General features: G+C 53.0%; 10 protein-coding genes across 10 annotated transcripts; 6 read left to right on the plus strand and 4 right to left on the minus strand.

Moving 5' to 3' along the window:
• Nucleotides 1-129: 129 nt before the first annotated feature.
• On the minus strand, nt 130-1,897 carry N7510_009801 (secretory pathway gdp dissociation inhibitor; the record flags this gene model as incomplete). Its single annotated transcript, XM_056981726.1, has 8 exons — nt 130-218; nt 270-527; nt 578-1,132; nt 1,190-1,535; nt 1,586-1,613; nt 1,664-1,723; nt 1,778-1,802; nt 1,852-1,897. The coding sequence occupies 8 exons, from the start codon at nt 1,895-1,897 to the stop codon at nt 130-132; spliced, it is 1,407 nt and encodes a 468-aa protein (XP_056829562.1).
• A 326-nt stretch (nt 1,898-2,223) lies between these two features.
• On the minus strand, nt 2,224-2,983 carry mrpl4 (mitochondrial 54S ribosomal protein uL29m; the record flags this gene model as incomplete). The annotated part of the gene is made up of 3 exons (XM_056981727.1): nt 2,224-2,352; nt 2,412-2,578; nt 2,632-2,983. 3 exons carry the CDS (start codon nt 2,981-2,983, stop codon nt 2,224-2,226), a joined length of 648 nt encoding a protein of 215 aa, XP_056829563.1.
• Nucleotides 2,984-3,014: 31 nt separating this feature from the next.
• On the plus strand, nt 3,015-3,446 carry N7510_009803 (uncharacterized protein; the record flags this gene model as incomplete). The annotated part of the gene is made up of 1 exon (XM_056981728.1): nt 3,015-3,446. One exon carries the CDS (start codon nt 3,015-3,017, stop codon nt 3,444-3,446), a length of 432 nt encoding a protein of 143 aa, XP_056829564.1.
• Nucleotides 3,447-3,765: 319 nt separating this feature from the next.
• N7510_009804 (NOT2 family protein) lies at nt 3,766-5,691 on the plus strand (the record flags this gene model as incomplete). Its single annotated transcript, XM_056981729.1, has 7 exons — nt 3,766-3,892; nt 3,955-4,096; nt 4,159-4,694; nt 4,752-4,816; nt 4,869-5,140; nt 5,194-5,548; nt 5,599-5,691. The coding sequence occupies 7 exons, from the start codon at nt 3,766-3,768 to the stop codon at nt 5,689-5,691; spliced, it is 1,590 nt and encodes a 529-aa protein (XP_056829565.1).
• Nucleotides 5,692-6,011: 320 nt separating this feature from the next.
• gtmA (gliotoxin thiomethyltransferase) lies at nt 6,012-7,065 on the minus strand (the record flags this gene model as incomplete). Its single annotated transcript, XM_056981730.1, has 2 exons — nt 6,012-6,403; nt 6,465-7,065. The coding sequence occupies 2 exons, from the start codon at nt 7,063-7,065 to the stop codon at nt 6,012-6,014; spliced, it is 993 nt and encodes a 330-aa protein (XP_056829566.1).
• Nucleotides 7,066-7,585: 520 nt separating this feature from the next.
• N7510_009806 (condensin subunit SMC2) lies at nt 7,586-11,423 on the plus strand (the record flags this gene model as incomplete). Its single annotated transcript, XM_056981731.1, has 6 exons — nt 7,586-7,612; nt 7,668-7,708; nt 7,788-9,945; nt 9,997-10,371; nt 10,422-11,095; nt 11,159-11,423. 6 exons carry the CDS (start codon nt 7,586-7,588, stop codon nt 11,421-11,423), a joined length of 3,540 nt encoding a protein of 1,179 aa, XP_056829567.1.
• A 1,084-nt stretch (nt 11,424-12,507) lies between these two features.
• On the plus strand, nt 12,508-13,639 carry N7510_009807 (serine threonine kinase; the record flags this gene model as incomplete). The annotated part of the gene is made up of 2 exons (XM_056981732.1): nt 12,508-13,258; nt 13,317-13,639. The coding sequence occupies 2 exons, from the start codon at nt 12,508-12,510 to the stop codon at nt 13,637-13,639; spliced, it is 1,074 nt and encodes a 357-aa protein (XP_056829568.1).
• An 869-nt stretch (nt 13,640-14,508) lies between these two features.
• N7510_009808 (uncharacterized protein) lies at nt 14,509-15,201 on the plus strand (the record flags this gene model as incomplete). Its single annotated transcript, XM_056981733.1, has 2 exons — nt 14,509-14,793; nt 14,890-15,201. 2 exons carry the CDS (start codon nt 14,509-14,511, stop codon nt 15,199-15,201), a joined length of 597 nt encoding a protein of 198 aa, XP_056829569.1.
• A 360-nt stretch (nt 15,202-15,561) lies between these two features.
• On the minus strand, nt 15,562-16,493 carry psf2 (DNA replication protein PSF2; the record flags this gene model as incomplete). The annotated part of the gene is made up of 3 exons (XM_056981734.1): nt 15,562-15,676; nt 15,725-16,314; nt 16,380-16,493. 3 exons carry the CDS (start codon nt 16,491-16,493, stop codon nt 15,562-15,564), a joined length of 819 nt encoding a protein of 272 aa, XP_056829570.1.
• Nucleotides 16,494-16,753: 260 nt separating this feature from the next.
• Nucleotides 16,754-18,657, plus strand: alg10 (dolichyl-P-Glc:Glc(2)Man(9)GlcNAc(2)-PP-dolichol alpha-1,2- glucosyltransferase; the record flags this gene model as incomplete). The annotated part of the gene is made up of 3 exons (XM_056981735.1): nt 16,754-17,513; nt 17,562-17,699; nt 17,753-18,657. The coding sequence occupies 3 exons, from the start codon at nt 16,754-16,756 to the stop codon at nt 18,655-18,657; spliced, it is 1,803 nt and encodes a 600-aa protein (XP_056829571.1).
• Between the last annotated feature and the right edge of the window lie 49 nt (nt 18,658-18,706).

Below are 18,706 nucleotides of genomic sequence, written 5' to 3' on the forward strand. Positions count from 1 at the left end.
CAGACAGGCAGCGTTTGAGGCTAAGGAGCGAAAAAGAAATATCAAGAAGAGCATCAAACATATCCAAGAGAAATATAATCAACCCAGCATCTAAGCAGCAAAAAGATTATCCGATTGAACATGGCTCTTTTACTCCTGAACGAGCTGCTGGTCTTCCCGGAGCCCTTCAACCACCAGCTCTTCGCCGGCCGCGCGACGGTACATGTCCCGAACGTCATCTACAGCATCGCACATTAGCATAATCCCAATGAGTCATGAAAGAGACTTACCGGTGGTGGTCTCAAAGTGCGACGTCGCATCGTAGCTCTTGGAGATGAAGATGTTGTCCTTCTCGCCGCTCTCGAGAGGCTCGTACAGCGGGATCGGAGGGCCCATGAACTTCTCTTCGATCTCACCCAGGCGCTCGAAGCCGGGCTGCAGCTCCAAGTGGTGGTTGGCGTCATTCTCGGCAATGGTAGAGACAATGGCGATGTAGTAGCCCTTGGGGCAGACGTTGTGGGCCGACGAGACCATCGCAATGTAGATATCTAGAGCCATTATTAGCGGAACCATGAGATAATTAGATATTGATCCTTACCGTGCTTCCGCCCAACCTGAGACTGGGGGATGATCAGCTGCAGCGAGTCGCTGCCGTCGGTCTTGTCAATGGGGTGCTTCAGGATACAAATCGCCTTCAGCAGGTATCCAGTGACCTTGGCCTTGCTGGGGAAGTAGGAAGGATCACAGATAATCTTCTTCGTCTTCGTCTCGAACTTCATGGCATCGGTCCCCTCATCGCGGTCCTTCATGGTGGCCTTGATGCCGGAGACCTTGCCGCTGTCGTCATAGAGGACCTCATCGACGTGGGTGTTCAGCATGTACGTGCCGCCGTAGATGGCTGACAGACGGGCAAAACCCTGCGGAAGCTCGCCCAGGCCGTATAGAGGGTAGATGTAGGGCGACTTGCCGTAGCGCGCCATGGAGTTGACGTACAGGCGGATGCGGTTGATGGTCTCGACGGCCATGCCGGGCGTGGTGATGTATTCATCCGAAGGGAACAAGGCCATGGAGTGACCGACGAAATCCCGAGTGTTATCCTCAAGACCGAACTTGTCATAGACCTCCTTCATCGTGCACGATCCGATACTGAGACCTGATGGGGTTGTTAGTATGCAGCCATGATTTATTGATGCGGTTCCAGACTACATACCCTGGTGAGTGGCAGGGTTGTCCTCCTTGAACTCGCCAACCCACTCCAGGAACTTCTTGGCCCGGCGCTTCTCGAACAAGCCCATCAGAGACGAGCGCAGAGCCTCACCAGCATCCGACGGAACCTTGGCCACCGTCGTCTTGGTGCCTTTGCCTTGTTGGACGTAGCTGCCAGCAATCTGCTTGAACTCGAGGTACTGGGTGACGTTGGTGGACACCAGAATGTTTGTCAATTCGCCGTTGGCCATCAGCAGCTTCGGGACCAGGTCGATATTCCAGTCGTTGACGCGCCCGTACTTCTTCCAAGGTTCCTCGCCGGGGCGGACATTGCCATATTTCTTGAACAGCTGCAAGAGAGATTAGCAGGGTCGAGCCAACGTTCCCGCAGTAGTCATACTGTCTCAATGTTGACAGAAGCCGCCTCACTAAGCTCCTTGTTAGCAGCCGTTGGGGATGGGTGAAGCTACCCACTTACCCGCCATAGTGGTCATTGCGATCGATGTGAAGGACCTTGTTGCCCTTCACACTCAGGACACTGAACCAGAATCAATATGAGCTGCACCAGGAGCAGACACGCAGCGATACTCACCCAGACAGCACACACTCGGTCAAGCCTAGCGGGCGTTAGGTCGGGCGTTGCAGGATGGCGGGGTAGTCACATACCAGTGCCGAGCACCACGACATCGTACTCGGGAGCAATCTCATCCATGGTGAATAATAGGGGAAGCAAATTCCAACGATGGGAAACCGAGAGGGAAAGGGAAAGGGGGATGGGGGAGTGAGAGAAGGAAAGAAAGAAAAGAAGACTCCTGGAGAGCTGTTGCCCCCCGCGGATCGTCGAAGCGGTAAGTCAACGGGACTAGACTATTGGACTCCACTGACAGTTACCTCAGTGACCAGATCAGGGTGTTACTTTCATGCGACGATGGAATCAGATTTGATTTAATTTTGGTCCTAACCCTTGGCGAGACCAAATAGTGTCATCTGCGATGGATGGTGTATAATGTACATGCGAAACTACGACACGATATAGAACTACAAGGCCTCCTCACTCTCGATGCTGCTCTCCGGGCGATAGCCCTTGGCGTACAGCTGCTTCGCATCCTCATAGGCGTACCACCGCTCACGGAGGACATACTTGATCGCTTCCATAGTACGTCGGATCTAGGACAGCAGCAACTGTTAGCAAGACGACGACAAGCAAGCGCCCGGGCATCACGTACCGCATTGTCCCGCTCCTCGGACTCGTGTGCACCGTATCCAGGCTTGAATCGCTCCCTCTCATAGTTTGATGTGGCGATGCGATTGCGCTCCTTGACACAAACCCACCACAGGGAATGGATGTCCTCCCAGGACTTCTCGCGGAGTTCTTGGATGGCCCACGGGCGACCTGTTCGAATATCCGTTAGACGTGAATGGCATAGATCATCGTGCAACACGAACCGAAATCCATATCGTATTCCGGGTCGCTCAATGCCTCGTGGTTGGGCGGGAAGAAGCCCCAGAGGCCGTGGTTGGGGTTGGGGTCTCGGGGCTTCATGTCTTTAGGTGAAACCGGCTTCGGCAATGGGTATTTCGACACACTCAGAGGGTATCTGGGACCAGTCCGATGGATGGCTGACACGGCTCGGTTTCTGTTCAGGTCGCGTGCAGCAATGGCTGTTGACGAAAAGCTCGAGGACTGGGCCGACCGGCTCGATGGGAAATGCAGAGATGGTGCCAGGTAGGGTGGAGGCAATTCTGCCAGAGCTAGGCGGCCATGGCCAGCTAGACGGGCCACGGACTGCCGATGCATGGCGGATGGTGATGAGGGAGTGAATGAATGAATGACACCAGCCCTTTTTTCTGCCTGCGCGAGAGAACTGGGAAGGCGGCAAGGGAGATCACGTGATTGGAACCGAGCGGCAGAGGAGCCAGTGATCCATCGTTTCGCTCTGGTCATTTGCGTTTGTTCTCCCACGACTCTTCGCAACAGTTCTTTTGCTGTCCGTTCAATCCCTGGCACGCACTTCTCCGATCCGTCTCTTGTCCTGCGCCGAGTCCTGCGGCTGTGCTCGGCATTGGCCTGTGCACCAACAGCATCCGCGCGTCTAATCGCCCAATCGACACTCTCCACCTCCAAGCAGCGGGACGCCGCATCAGGTCTCAAGACACCCTTTGAACGGCCACCCCTAGACTCAACCTCCCTCGACAGCTCGTTTGGCCAACAGCCTTCTCTCAGGCAGAATCTGAGAGAGTCTCACCCGCGCCCAAGTTGAGGTGCCAACCATGAACAGATCAGGTGTGTCATTTTCGCTTCTGCTGCTGAACCCTCCACCGATCCTGCTGCCACCGCCGGAGGAGGGCCGTAGGGGCTCCTACATTTGCTTCTCTTGCCATCCATAGCCTTCAACTGTGGTCGACATGAGCGAGATCTCCAGGATTGCTCTTTTGATACTCCAATGGCAGGGTCTCGAGCAGATTCTCCATTTTGCGACCGAGACATTCTGGCAAGGATCTGTCGAAACATTCCTGGGGGTGTGGACAGGATCAGAGGCGCTTTGATATGACAAAAATGGAGATCCATACTGACATCCCATGCTTTTTGATCCAGGACCAGGTCCGCAGCCGCTGAGAGGCATGTCTGGATTCCCCGTGCAGCAACAGCAAGCTCAGGCTCGAAATGCCACCCTCGCCTCGTCGCGGCTACCAAACGGAAAACTCGGTACACTACACACATACATACAATGATCGGAGAGTAGATGGATTGCTGATATGCGAAATTAGGTGGCGCTGCCAATTGGAACTTCAACTTGCCCGTGAGCGGAGCCTCCGGCCTGCAGGGCAACCAGCAACGCACGATGGGATCTATGGGAAGCTTTGCGCAAAGCCTCGGTGGTTCTCAGTCAGCGACATCGCTTGATCTCTCGTAAGTGGGCTTTGTGGATTTACTGGTGTATGGCGAGAGGCTGATCATCTCCATGCTACTAGGGAATTCCCATCTCTCTCCAACGCATCACAACAATCACAGTCGCAGACCCCCGGCCAGATGATGTGGGCCAATGCCAATCAGCGAGCTACCCAACAAACACCGGTCCAGAGACAGCAGCTCCCCTCAACGTCATCGCAACCCCCTTCTCGAGCTTCCCAAACCCCTTCGCACCTCACCCCCCAAACGTCTCAACAGCCCCAGGACGATATGTTCCCCTCCGGGACTCAGTTCGCAAATCGACTCGATGATTTTAGAAACGGCGGTCAAGGCATCAGCAGCCAACTCGGACCGGTCAGCCAACCTCAGACAGGCAACATTGATGAGTTCCCTCCTCTGGGCCGCAATGTTGCTGCGGAGATTGGCTCGGACCGTCGGGGCTCTCTCATGCCAAATACGGGCTTTGGAAGCTTCAACTCTAGCCTAGCCTTCGCCGGCGTGAACCAGGCCCAATCTGCGCAAAATCGCAATGTCATTGCGCCGTCGTTGAATGGACAGGAGGCGGGTCGCATCATGTCACCAGGAGGGGCGAGAGGCGGTAAGTTTGGACGACTCCCTAAAAACAGTGAAACCTGCTGACTCTTCCGTTTCACAGCTCTGGGATCGTCGCGGTCGCCGGTCAACCCAGGTCCTAATGGAGTCTTGGGCCAAGAGAAAGAAGTTAGTTGGTCTGGCGATCCTCACGCACGCCCCGCACTAACAGAAACCACAGGACTTGAACGACAGCACCCTCATGTCGGGTCAACGCAATTTTAGCGACCCGCAACAATTACAGCAGAGACAAGCCAGCGATGCACAGCAGGAGGCCCAGGTCCGTGCAGCGTCACAGAGTGCCGAACAACCGCCGCTTGAGCAGATGAGTGAGCTCGACCGGTTTGGACTGTCCGGTCTGTTGAGAATGATCCACAGCGAGAGTCCCGATGTCGCAAGTCTTGCCGTGGGACAGGATTTGATGACGTTGGGCTTGGACTTGAACCAGCCCGAGTCAGTGTTCCCGCTCTGTATTGTCGACCGATTTCAACTAATGTGTCATGCAGACCTCTCCATACGTCCTTTGCCTCGCCGTTTGTGTCGTCTATGTCCGCGGTTCCTCTGGAGCAAGATTTCTCTGTGCCATCTTGTTACAATGTTGCGAACATCCAACCTCTTCAGTCGCGCATCCCGGGATTTAGTGATGAAACGCTTTTCTACATCTTCTACACTATGCCTCGTGATATCATGCAGGAGTTGGTCGCAGAGGAGTTGATGGGTCGCAAGTGGCGGTATCACAAGCTTGAGCGGTGCTGGTTGACTCGTGATGAATCATACCCTGGCCCGGTGGATGTTGAGCGTGGTGTGAGCGAACGCGGCGTGTACCTGCTTTGGGATCCCGCCAGCTGGAAAAAGATCCGGGTATGTTCTCCTCGTCTTTTTTTGTGTGACCTTTCTAACCGACCCTCTAGCGTGAATTCATTCTTCGATACGAGGACCTGGACAACCGGCTGGATCCCAATAGAGGAGTGAACCGCCCAGCCGGCGTCACGCATGCTTCATGAATTATCTCAAGCTCGAGCAAGAGGTGGCGAAACACTAATTGATCGGCAATGGCGTTTGGTTCATCTGTAACCCGGTTTCTGTGATGTCGGTCATCCAGGAACAGGGGGTGTGTCTGATTTATCGGGAAGTACATGTGGTGGGTGGGTGTCAATCATGTTTATCTGTGGAAATCAGGAGGAAGCATCTTGAATGAGTTCGGATGGCATGATAACTGGTTCTAGGTATCCATCTACTTTAGAATCTCATCATACTACTCGACTGCTTTGTGGGATGGATTCCTCCGACACTACATAGAAGTTAGAACAAATGCTCCTGTCAATCAGCATGCCTTCCGCGCCGTAGAAAGAATAGCAACCCAATCCATCGGCACAACCCCATCCTCCCCATACTGCTCTTCCAGATATCGCGCCAGTGCTGGCCGAACCTTAGCCTCATGCTGCTCTCGCTGTTCCGCCGTCCAGAACTTCTGCGTGATCACGGAGAACATCATCATAGTCGAGTCCAGCACCTCCTTGGTGGTCAGCGGAATGTGCTTCGTATCGGCCTTGACGTTGATATCTGTGAATCCCCGCTGCTGAAGCTGGGATTCGATCCACGGTACGGAATTCCACTGCCCGTCGCCGAGTGTAGAGAGGAATTCTTCTGCCGTGGGGAAGGGGAGATTGCCTGGCATTGTTGCGATGGCCTTTTTCATGACGGAGACCCATCCGGCTGGTGGGTTTGTTAGCAAGTTTGGTCAGATATAGGTCTATGGGAGAAGGCAAGGACTTACGCTCAATCCACGTTGAGAAGGCGATCGTTCCACCCGGTTGGAGAATCCTCAGTGACTCTGATGGCAGGATATACATGTGAGTGTTTGTTGGTCGTGAAGTATGGATGGAAGTACTTACCATCCAACGCAGCCTGTGACTTAGGAAGTGCCATGAACGCTCGAAGAGAATCAGTCCCAAGTCCTGCAGAAGAATATCCGACGTACCAAATGCAGTAAACATATACGTAAACTGCCCAGACGGAAGACCCGTCTCCTGCGCATCCACACTCTTCACCTCGACATTTAGCCACCCCTCCTCCTCCACTCTGGCGCGTGTATACTTGAGCATCCCCTCGGAGATATCACCACAGGTCAGGGTCCACTGCTTCCTAACGTGCTCGTCAAGCTCGTGGTGGAGGATGCTCGACACCACCCCGGTACCGCATGCATTATCAAGAACGACAAGAGGTCTGTCAGGCTGCGACTTGGTCTTGAACTCCGTGAGGATCCCGCTTTGGCTGATGAGGCACTTGGCGAATGTGCCCGTGATCTTCTCGCCGGTCCTATACTGGGAGACGAACGAGTCAGACTCGAACAGGGCTTTGAAGTCCTTGGCGGCCATCGTAGATAGAGATGAGTTGTTGGTGAGAGGGAGCTTGAGTTGGGAGTGGATTCGTACTAGGTTAACCAAGTTTCTAGACAGGGTCATAGAAGATGAGTTGATGGGGTCTTCTGCTGTCGTCTTGAGCGGACTCTTTATACCTCTCGCCCCCAATCATCCTTGGATTGTCTGGTATAGTTTGCCCACCTGCATGGAAAAGTGTCCGACAATGTCTCCGAGAGTGTCCCTAGCTATACCTCAGTGGGCATGGAGCAGGGTCTGTCATTGGTGGACCACCAGTGGCTGTCTTGCAGCAACGAGTACCTTCGGGCACCTCATTCAACAAGTAGTAACGGAGCCTTCGATTCCAAACGTGAATGTATAGAAATCAGGTGACCCGTGTTTATCCCCTCGCTTATGTCATCATCCTGGCCCAAACGAGCAAAGCATAAACAGCGGATCGGCGGGCAAAACAGTCGGTCGGTCGCGCCCACTTCAACAACACAACAACCCCAACATCCATGGTAGCTCAGCCGCCACCATGAGGATCACGGAGATTGTTATAGATGTGAGTGGGCTTCTACTCTCGACTGCATGGCTTGGACTAAATATGTGTTGCGCAGGGCTTCAAATCGTACGCCGTGCGAACGGTGATCTCGGGATGGTATGCACCCATCATCATCGCCTTGGAGAATTGGCTGCAGAGATAGCACGAGATGAATGATACTAATAGTGCGCCACAGGGATGAAGCGTTCAACTCGATCACCGGCCTGAACGGCTCCGGGAAATCCAACATCCTCGATGCCATCTGTTTCGTCCTCGGTATCACCAACATGAGCACCGTCCGCGCCCAGAACCTACAAGATCTCATCTACAAGCGCGGCCAGGCCGGTGTGACCAAAGCCAGCGTCACCATCGTCTTCGATAACCGGGACACGTCCAAGTCGCCGATCGGGTTCGAGGAATACGCCAACATCTCTGTTACCCGCCAGATTGTCCTAGGAGGAACGAGCAAATACCTGATCAATGGCCACCGCGCACAGCAGCAGACTGTGCAGAACCTGTTTCAGAGCGTGCAGCTCAACATCAACAACCCGAACTTCTTGATCATGCAGGGTCGCATCACCAAGGTGTTGAACATGAAGGCGGTGGAGATTCTGTCGATGATCGAGGAAGCGGCTGGGACGCGCATGTTTGAGGATCGACGGGAGAAGGCGATCAAGACCATGAGCAAGAAGGAATTGAAGCTAAAGGAGATCGAAGAACTTCTGAAAGAAGAGATCGAACCGAAGCTGGAGAAGCTTCGATCCGAGAAGCGTGCGTTTCTTGATTTCCAACAAACGCAAAATGATTTGGAGCGCCTGACTCGTCTGGTTGTGGCACACGACTACGTTCGCGGCGGCGAGCGACTGCGAGTCGCAGGTGAAGAGTGCGATAACAAGCGAATGAAGGCACAATCGCTGGAGGAGAATGCGGACAAGTTGAAGAGTGAGATTGCGCACTTGGAAGAGGATGTCAAACGGGTTCGGGCAGCACGCGATATAGAGCTTCGGAAGGGCGGCAAGTTCCAGGCCCTCGAGGACGAAGTCAAGAACTATTCACATGAGCTGGTTCGGCTGACCACCGTTTTCGACCTCAAGAATACAAGCATGGTTGAGGAGAAAGAGAAGCGGAAGACCATCCAGAACACCGTGGCCGATCTTGAGAAGCAGCTGAAAGAGAAGAAAAAGGTCTACGACAAGCTTCAAGCGCAGTTCGACACTGCCAAATCTGAACTTGATGCGCAGACGAAGGAGGTGGAGCAGAAGGAAGAGCTGCTTCAAACGCTGCAGACCGGTGTTGCCTCAAAGGAAGGACAAGAAAGCGGATACCAGGGTCAGTTGCAAGACGCAAGGAACCGTGCTAGCAACGCCGCAACGGAGCAGGAACAGGCCAAGCTCAAGATCACCAACTACGAGAAGAGGATCAAAGAGGAAGAGCCCCGAGCAAAGAAGGCCAAGGAGCAAAACTCGGGTCTCCTGAAAGACCTGGAAGGTCTGAAGGCGCAAGGGAAAAAGTTGGAAGGCGAGCTTAGCCGGCTTGGATTTGAGCCGGGCAAAGAGGACCAGATCTACCAAGAGCAGTCGCAACTACAACGGGATATCCGCGACTTGCGCCAAAGGGCCGATGGTCTTAAACGAAAGGCAGCCAATATCGACTTCAACTACACTGACCCTCACCCCAACTTTGACCGGTCCAAGGTCAAGGGTCTGGTTGCTCAACTCTTCACCCTCAACAAAGACCAGCTCGAGGCTGCTACGGCGCTGGAAATTTGTGCCGGTGGTCGTCTCTACAACGTTGTGGTTGACAGTGCAGACGTTGGTACGCAGCTGCTGCAGAACGGTAAATTGCGCAAGCGCGTTACCATTATTCCTCTAAACAAGATCTCGGCATTCAAAGCCTCCGCTGAGAAGATTGGTGCGGCCCAGAATCTTGCTCCCGGCAAGGTGGACTTGGCCTTATCCTTGATCGGCTACGATGAAGAAGTGCTTGCGGCGATGAACTATGTGTTCGGCAACACCCTGATCTGCAAGGACGCCGAAACTGCCAAGAAGGTGACCTTCGATCCTTCTGTCCGGATGAAGAGCGTCACTTTTGATGGTGACGTGTATGATCCCTCTGGTACTCTTTCTGGAGGAAGCTCGCCGAATTCAAGCGGCCTGCTTGTTACATTGGGCAAGCTCAATGAGATCTCGAGGGAACTGAGGAGCAAGGAGCGCCAGCTGGCGACATTGGAGGAAAATATGAAGCGGGAGAAGAAGAAGCTGGATGCGGTTCGCTCTATCAAGCAGGAGCTGGACCTCAAGACCCATGAGATTAAGCTCACCGAGGAGCAGATCAACAGCAACTCTTCTTCATCGGTGTGTACCGCCCATCACGATTGACTATGATTGAAGACTAACATGTGGCAGATTATCCAAGCCGTCGAAGAGATGAGGGCGAACATCGAGCAACTAAAGGCCGACATCACCAATGCTAAGGCTCGCCAGAGCGAGGCATCCAAGGATATCAAGAGAATCGAAAAGGACATGAGCGAGTTCAGTAATAACAAGGACAGCAAGTTGGCGGAACTGCAGACGTCACTCGACGCTCTCAAGAAGCGGCTCACCAAGAACTCTGTTTCCGTCAAAGAACTCCAGAAAGAATTGCAGACTTCCCGGTTGGACTCGGAGCAAGTGGGCAGTGATCTTTCGGCAGCGGAAGAGCAGTCTGCCGAATCGGACAGCACTTTGAAGGCACAACTCGAGGAGATTGAGTCTCTGAGGCGAGAACAGGCACGACTGAAGGTTTGTGAATGCCATTCAAGATTTTGTGAAGGCAGATCTAACGGCAGTAGGATGCCCACGATGTGGCTCAGGCTCAGCTCGACGATGAAAGAGCCAAACTGACTGGCTTTGACGATGAACTGCGAGAACTCGAGGAGACAATACAGTCCAAGACATCTCAGGTCACCGAGGAAGGTCTAGAGATGCAGAAACTCGGCCATCAACTCGAGAAGCTTCAGAAGGATCAGCACAGTGCGGCTCAGGCTGTTGCGCATATGGAACAGGAGCACGAGTGGATTGCAGACGAGAAGGAGCACTTTGGACGTCCGAACACGGCCTACCACTTCCAGAACCAAAATATCGCCGAATCTAAGTCGACCCTGAAGAACCTGACGGAGCGGTCTCAGGGCATGAAGAAGAAGATCAACCCGAAGGTCATGAACATGATCGACAGCGTCGAGAAGAAGGAAGCCGCGTTGAAGAACATGATGAGAACGGTCATCCGTGACAAGAGCAAGATCGAGGAGACCATCCTCAACCTCAACGAGTACAAGAAGGAGGCTCTCCACAAGACCTGGGTCAAGGTCAACGCGGACTTCGGGCAGATCTTCGCCGAGTTGCTGCCGGGCAGCTTTGCCAAGCTCGATCCTCCAGAGGGTAAAGATATCACCGACGGCCTGGAGGTCAAGGTGTCACTCGGCAAGGTCTGGAAACAGAGCCTAACGGAGCTGAGTGGCGGACAGCGGTATGTCATTCTCTGTTTTTTTTTTTTTTTTTTTTTTTTGGAAGCCCGTACTAATTGTTCTAGATCTCTCATCGCTTTGTCGCTGATCATGGCCCTCCTGCAATTCAAGCCGGCCCCGATGTACATTCTGGACGAGGTCGACGCAGCGCTGGATCTATCTCACACGCAGAACATCGGCCGATTGATCAAGACCCGTTTCAAGGGATCTCAATTCATCGTAGTTTCGCTCAAGGACGGCATGTTCCAGAACGCTAACCGCATCTTCCGCACGCGGTTCAGCGAGGGAACCAGTATTGTGCAGGCGCTAACACCGGCCGATATGAAATAAAATCGCCGGCCGGGCATTTGTGTTTATAGCCTTTTGGTCTGTTCAGATTGGCGCATGTTTGTTTTGGGGGTGTTTTTTGGTTTAATAATGTATTGGCATGAATTTCGCTGGTTCATCTGCATGACTCTTGTTGTCCTGTCTGTTGTAGATCATCGGTCACTGCGTTTAAAGAAGCCACGAAAGCTCCGATTGTCTAGCAGGTTCGAAAGGAAATATGTGAGTTTATTACAGTTTGTCTCTCTGCGATGATCTCAAATTCATTCTGGACACGAAACAGGGCGTTGAGAACCACCTCGTCGAGCAAATGTACCTGGTAAACAAATTTTTTAATTCGGTTACACCCTCAGTTAACCACCCATGCGTCCCTTATCTCAAACAATTACTGGCAAGACAACAAGGGTGGGCGACGATTTTTCCTCCTCGGAGGTGAAACACCATAGACCATTCAAGGTTCAGCCACGGAATGAACTCATTGCTTGTAATGTCGTGATTGATAACTACATCTTGCGTCCGCTTAGGTGTCTGTGCGCTTCAGCTAAGGCATCCCACCGCACCTTAGGCCTCCGACTCTTGTTAGCGCCCTTCGAGACTGTGTTGTTATATGATGTTGATTTCTCAATCAGCAAATAGCCTCTTTCTTCCCACGCACACTATACTCTGCCATCACTTTCTAATGTATGGTCTTAGTATGCCTGGGATATATGGTCCAAATCTTTAGATATGAGACATGCATTCTCAATCGCAGCTTAGGCTATTTTTAGCACTAATTTGCGGATGATACTACTAGTGGGGGCCCAAAGCACTTCATAGGGCATAGCCACGCTTATTCCCCTTAATCTCATATAGACGGCTAAGGGAAATAAGCAAGGCTGTACCGTTTAGATCTATGAACGAGGCTGAGATCTCTACTAGGTCTCTTGTGTATAAGGCGCGCGGTTATGTTTCGGGCCTAAGGGGTAAATTAAATTTTATAAAGATATAATGAAAGCAGGACTTGAATGTACAAAGTACTACGTGATCTTCGAAGCGACGTTACCAACCTTCCATTCCATAATCATCTGGCTGTGCCTGTATACTGGCTACGATGAATCTTTTCACCCGATTCTCTCTTGCTCTACTGAGTACAAATCTTCTCTTTACGGGAAGCACCGCCGTTCCTCACTATCCGAAGCTCGCCAAACGTTTACCGGATAATTGGAAGTTATACAATGAGTGGGTCTCGATGCTCGATGTTCAACCTTACACCTACGAAGGTGACGCATGCGGTGACATGGGAACCTTCAATCGAGGGACTAGAACACTCACCTGGGTAACTGATAATTCCGAAGAAATGGTGGTCACATGGGAGAAGAATCCAATCGCCCAAAACATGGCTGCGGTTTATAAGGGCACGCTCCAGGTCAAGAAGGACGGTGAAGTGCAATCTACCCAGGATGTAGCTGTTAAACGAGACCGAGGTGATGGAGCCAACGGAGTTGTCTACGGTGCCTCCTTACAAATGCGACTTGAGGGCAACGAGAACATTCTCGGAGCTCTAGGTGCTGTGTTTTCAAACGATCCCACAGCTGGCAACGCGATCATGGCTTACGTCCCTGCTACATCACTGGAGCAAAATTTTGGTTCCTACTCGAATCAAGATTCGGTCAACAGCGCATTCAAGCAGATTCTCAGTGCAGTGGCAGCAGTTCAGAGCGCAGGAATCATTCATCGCGATCTCAAGCCTGAGAACTTCCTGCTTGATGGCAGCACGCTGAAGCTTATCGATTTTGATACAGCAATCGAAGCTGCAAGCTCAGATGAGACCAACGTTGGCACCGCAACCTATGCTGCTCCAGGTAAATGTTGATCCTCCATTTGTACCCACTGAGTCCGGGGTTAACCTTTTCGACCTAGAAATTGTATCTCAAAAAACAAAGTCCGGAGGTCCTTATACCAACAAAGTGGATACATTCTCGATTGGAATGACCTTTTTGGTCATGTCTGTGCCGGAACTGCGAGACGCAAACACTCGCTTTGACTTGTGGAGGAACCTCATAGAACCAAACGACGAATTGTGGCCTTCAGCCAGCACGGTCGCAAGTATCCTGAAGGGAAAGAACTACGGCGTGTTCAGCGGTAACGATAATCTCCTCAATGTGCTCTCAAATGCTCTGTGTGAGTCAGATACTCGTTATGACCCACAGAGTTTCAAATCAGCCTTTGAGAATGCAGTTTAGGGTGGAATGATCTGTGAAAGATTGATAATTGAAGCCTGAGCTCGTGCATAGCTTCCTGAGACTTCTGGCAGTATCGAGGGTCGAGCCTGGGGAGACCAATGGAAAGAAAAGGGTTGGCTTTGCGTCATGAATACACATTGGTTTGGGCAGTACAACCTAACATTCTTTGCATTTCATCTTGCAAAGATCAGCATACCCGACTATAGTGGGCGGGTACTATGTCCACGTACCATATGGAACCAACACCGCGCACAGAATAGTACTTCAGGGGTCAAACAACTCTCATATCATCGAAACTCCATAGAAGATTCATCACGGCACTGTAATGTACTAGACCGTTATAATATAGAGCCAGGATGTTCAGCTGGGACTCCTGAGACGGACCCATGCGCTGGTACATTCGCTCTATCCTAGGACAACTAACTGAGCAACAACACACAGCCAACGTTCAAAATCGTTCTGGTTTGCGGGTAATCGCTCCTCATTTAATTATTACATATTCCTCCTCTCTTTCATCTCATAATCCTTTTTTCATACTTACTCATTCCTACTCATCTTTCAGGACTTGGTCCTCCGGCACGTGCGACTCTCTCCATCCGCCACCTTTCACTCACACTCTCTCCATCGCCGCACTCCGCGACCACTGCGCATCGGCGCCCTCAACTCAAACCCGCCACCGCCGCCGCCAACACATCTCCTACTAACGACTTCTCCCGCCATCCACCTCGCACAAACCGCCCAACCGCCCATCTCCCGCGCCTCCCTACCCATCCCGGAACTCTTCCGCCTCCATCATCCAGCCACCGCGGCTCTTCCATCCAACACCACCCTGACTCACGCGGGCGCCCGCGCATCATCAAACCGCAAAAATGCACGACGACGAGCCCTCGCTGAACATCCCGTCCCTCCTAACGCTAGCAGTCGTGTCATTCTTCGTGCTCCGCTGGTTCCTCAACCGCGACGACAGTCCCGCAGGCGCCAGCGGCCGGGCTCGTGGCCGAGGCGGCAATGCCGTCGACCCGGCCCAGGTGGACCAGATCGCGCAGATGTTCCCCCAGCTAGGGACCCGAGATATCATGTGGGATCTACAACGGAATGGGGGCAGTGTTGCTGCTACGACGGAGAGGATCTTGACGGGGCGGGGGCTGGATACTGTATGTTTGTTCTTTCCCTGAGATATTGCCGCGTCTTTGCTATGAGACAAGGCAGAAAGGAAATATGTCTTTACTAACATCTATCTTTCCTTCCAGCCGCCTCCCTCATTCCAACCCCAGATCCCAACCCGCTCAGCCGGCGCTCCCGCGCAGCAAAGGACTACCTCGGCAACCGCATCGGCGTTAAAGGGAGACGGACAAGACCTGATATCTCGGTACAATCTCAGCGGCAAGGTCGCCAGCACCGGCAGCGGAGACCTTCCCGAGGCAGCAGCAGCGGCATCGGGCAAAAGCTCCTGGTCCCAGAACAAGGACGAGCGACAGCGTCTGCTCCAGAAGCGCCGGGATGAGATGATCCTCGCCGCGCGGAGGAAGATGATGCAGAAGGAGCAAGGCAGTCCCCAATGAGAATCAATCTTGTTCCGATCCTCTGATATAACTTAGGGCTTTGGGGTTTTGGTGGTGGTATTCTTGCTTGATTCAAACTTGATGCGGACACACCTGCCTCTCTTGTCCTTTTCTGTCTCCCTTGATATCCGAATCTCCCTGCGTCTTCTCGCGCCTTGTTCGCGGCTTATATTGGAGCGTTCGCATGCTGTATGGTGTTAGGTAAAATTGGAATAATCCTTGGTTCCACACTTTTCTGTGTACTGATTGAGGTTAAGAGATGGGGTAATGAATAGGGTATATACGTAAATTCTATGTACATGAGCTTCGTTTCGGGGATGGTATGTGCGCCAGAACACCGAGGGGACCAGAGGAAAGCGCCTAGAACTCCATGTAATCCTCCTCCTCGTCGTCTTGAGTACCATCGTAGCCACCGTTGGCTCTCTGCTCCGCCATCTGCTCCCTACGGGCTTGTTCTTTCGACGCTCCGATTTTCCTGAGCGCAATTAGTATATCACCTCCATCTTTTTTTGGAAGTACATACCGAAGACCATTCACCACTCCAGCCACAAACCCTCTCTCCTCTGCCACCTCCATAGCCCCGACACCCGTAAGCGCAACGCCTCCACCACCGGTAGCAGCCGCATCCAAAACATCAACCCCAGACCTCATCTTAGCCATGCGCACCTCGCGCAGATCCTTCAACAACCTCCGGGTTTGATCCGGATCCACGAGATCATCACTCGCTGCGTCGAGGAGCATATTCCCAACCTCGACCCAATGAAACGGCAACGCGGGCATATCCCGCGCAGACGTGCTCGCTTGCGCCGTGTTCTGGGCCAGAAAAGGCGGCGACGGGTAGTATCTGTCTCCGTCGGGGGTATACTGCGGCCGAGCAATGGGTTCCAGCGCGGCCCGATCGTGCACGCTAGGTTGGCCCGGCAGCGGGGGAGGCGGCGAGAACGCGTTCTTGTAGTCTTGGTGCTGGGACTCGACTTCGAGGATCAGACCCAAGGGATCAGGGTGTAGCCATGCAGGTGGGATGATGTTGGCGCGGCGTTGGCGTTTGAGGAGGAGGGCGAGCCAGAGCGGGAGAGAGGCGCGTCGGGGTGGGACGAGCGGCTCGATGGGGCCCTATATATAACACACAAGATTAGAAATGTGACAAGTATGTAGCTGGACCATGGCCATAAACTCACCCCGAGTAACTCGAGGCCCTCCAGGCGCTGCCGAGGCACCACGGTCACCATCTCCATCTCCGCGAGAAAGGCGATCTCGGACGGGATGATGCCCCGCGGATGGGGGAAGGCCATTGGAGCGAGCGACGGCGATATAGGTTAGAAATAGACCAGGATACTGCTCTCACTCTCACTTAGTACTGCCCCATGGTCTTTCCTATCTCCCTCGAAAGCAAGTAAGGAAAGTGTGGCGCGTGTCCGCGAAACATGAATTGCCCAATGCGGTGAGCTGGTCTGTTTGGTCTGTTTGCAGCGCATCCACTTAAGCTGCACCATCTCCTCTACTTGACTACTTCCTCTTCGTCTGTCCGTCATTTCGATCTCGCCGGGTGACAATGAGCTCCACATCGCCCGAATCGAACCTGAGCCGCGCAGCTCGCTATGCTGTTCCCTTCGCCCTGGTCCTTATCCCCATCTGGAGGACCAAAGTCAACGCCGAAGTCCCGCAGCCCTACCTGGACGAGGCATTCCACGTCCCCCAGGCGCAGGCATACTGGGCTCACAACTGGACGCACTGGGATCCCAAGATCACCACTCCGCCAGGCCTATACCTGTGGTCTTATATCCTCTGCGCAGGACTGTTAGCTCTCCGCGGATCTCCGACACAGCTCGACACAGAAGCTCTACGCACGACCAATGTCGCGGCCTCGGCGGTGTTCTTGCCGTGGAGGCTGCAGACCTTGCTGGATACAGTTCACCAGATGCGAAATACCCGACCACTGGGTGCGTGGTTGAGCCATACGGTGTTGAATATCTGCTTGTTCCCCCCGCTGTTTTTCTTCTCGAGTCTGTACTACACCGATATCTTGGCTCTGTTGGTTGTTGTGGAGGCGTATAATTGGGATCTGAAGAGATCGGCTGTGAAGGGATACGCTGTGCTGCAAACGTTGGTGTTTGTGTTCGTTGGACTAGCTGCGCTGGTCTGTCGCCAGACTAATATCTTTTGGGTCTCAGTGTTTCTGGGTGGGTTGCAAGTCGTTCGGAGGATTCGGCAATCTTCGGAACCTTGTAAAGAGTCTGATTTTTCGGATGTTGTTGCGCGAAGTCTGCAGAATGAGGTTTACGATCCTCTGGTCTCCGAGGCTTCCTTGGCGGGTAAGTCATACGCTACTCTGTCAAAAACGAGACGCTCATTTGATTTAGACTATTTCAAGACAGCCGTGTCTTTTGCTGCGGCGAGTCTTAAGCAGCCTTTTTCCGTTGTGGTTTCGATTATTCCCCACCTTGCAATCCTTGGAGCTTTTGGTGCATTTGTCCTGTGGAACAATGGCGTTGTCCTCGGTAAGCGATGCTCAACAATCGTTGGGGTAATAGATATACTGACTCGAAACCAGGCCACAAAGAGTTTCACTCTGCTGGCTTGCATCTCGCCCAGATGCTTTATATCTGGCCATATTTCGCCTTCTTCTCCTGGCCCATCATCCTACTTCCTGTGATCAACCTTCTGCTTCCATCGGCCTATATCCCAAAGTACCTGAACTACGGGTTCCCTGACAAGCACAAGAGGCTGCCAAGTATTGTGGCTATCTTTCTTGCCATTCCAGCCATGCTTGCCGTGGTCCATTTCAACACCATTGTGCACCCCTTCACTCTGGCCGATAACCGCCACTACGTTTTCTATGTGTTTCGCTTGTTGTTGAACTATCACCCGGGCGTCAAGTACGCTGCAGTCGTAGTTTATTTTCTCTGCGCGTGGGCCGTTATCTCTGCTTTCGGATTCTCAATCATCCAGGCCCCGCCCAAACTTGTTCAAGTCCCGCAGGCCTTGAAGCCCACAAAGGACCCCAAGAAATCTCCCCGAGGGACTCGCACCACTAAAAAGAGCAGGCGGGTCCCGCCAGACGCCATCTCTCCAGAAGCTCTCGCCAAAGTGCAGCAGCATATCCTCCAGCGCCAGAACGAGCAAGCAGGTGCACCGCATGTCAGCTTCGTCCTTGTCTGGCTAACTGCTACTACCCTCTCCCTAGTGACGGCGCCACTGGTGGAACCGCGGTATTTCATTATCCCCTGGGTACTGTGGCGCCTGCATCTACCTCCAACGCCGACCCTTGCTCTGGCTCGGCAACGACGGCCACTCGAGGAGGGTGAGATGGCCCGTGTGGACCTGGCTACCAATGCCCCCAAGTTCTTGGAGACGCTGTGGTTCGTTCTTATCAATGCGGTGACTGGGTATGTCTTCTTGTACAAGGGATTCGGGTGGCCGCAGGAGCCGGGCAAGATTCAGCGGTTTATGTGGTGATTCTTCCTACCTAGAATGGCGATAGATGTACATAAGAATAATGTTTGTA

This window comes from Penicillium lagena (genome assembly GCF_028827675.1).
Source record: "Penicillium lagena strain IBT 129212 chromosome Unknown utg000007l_segment0_segment0, whole genome shotgun sequence".
NCBI classification, from domain to species: Eukaryota; Fungi; Ascomycota; class Eurotiomycetes; order Eurotiales; family Aspergillaceae; genus Penicillium; species Penicillium lagena.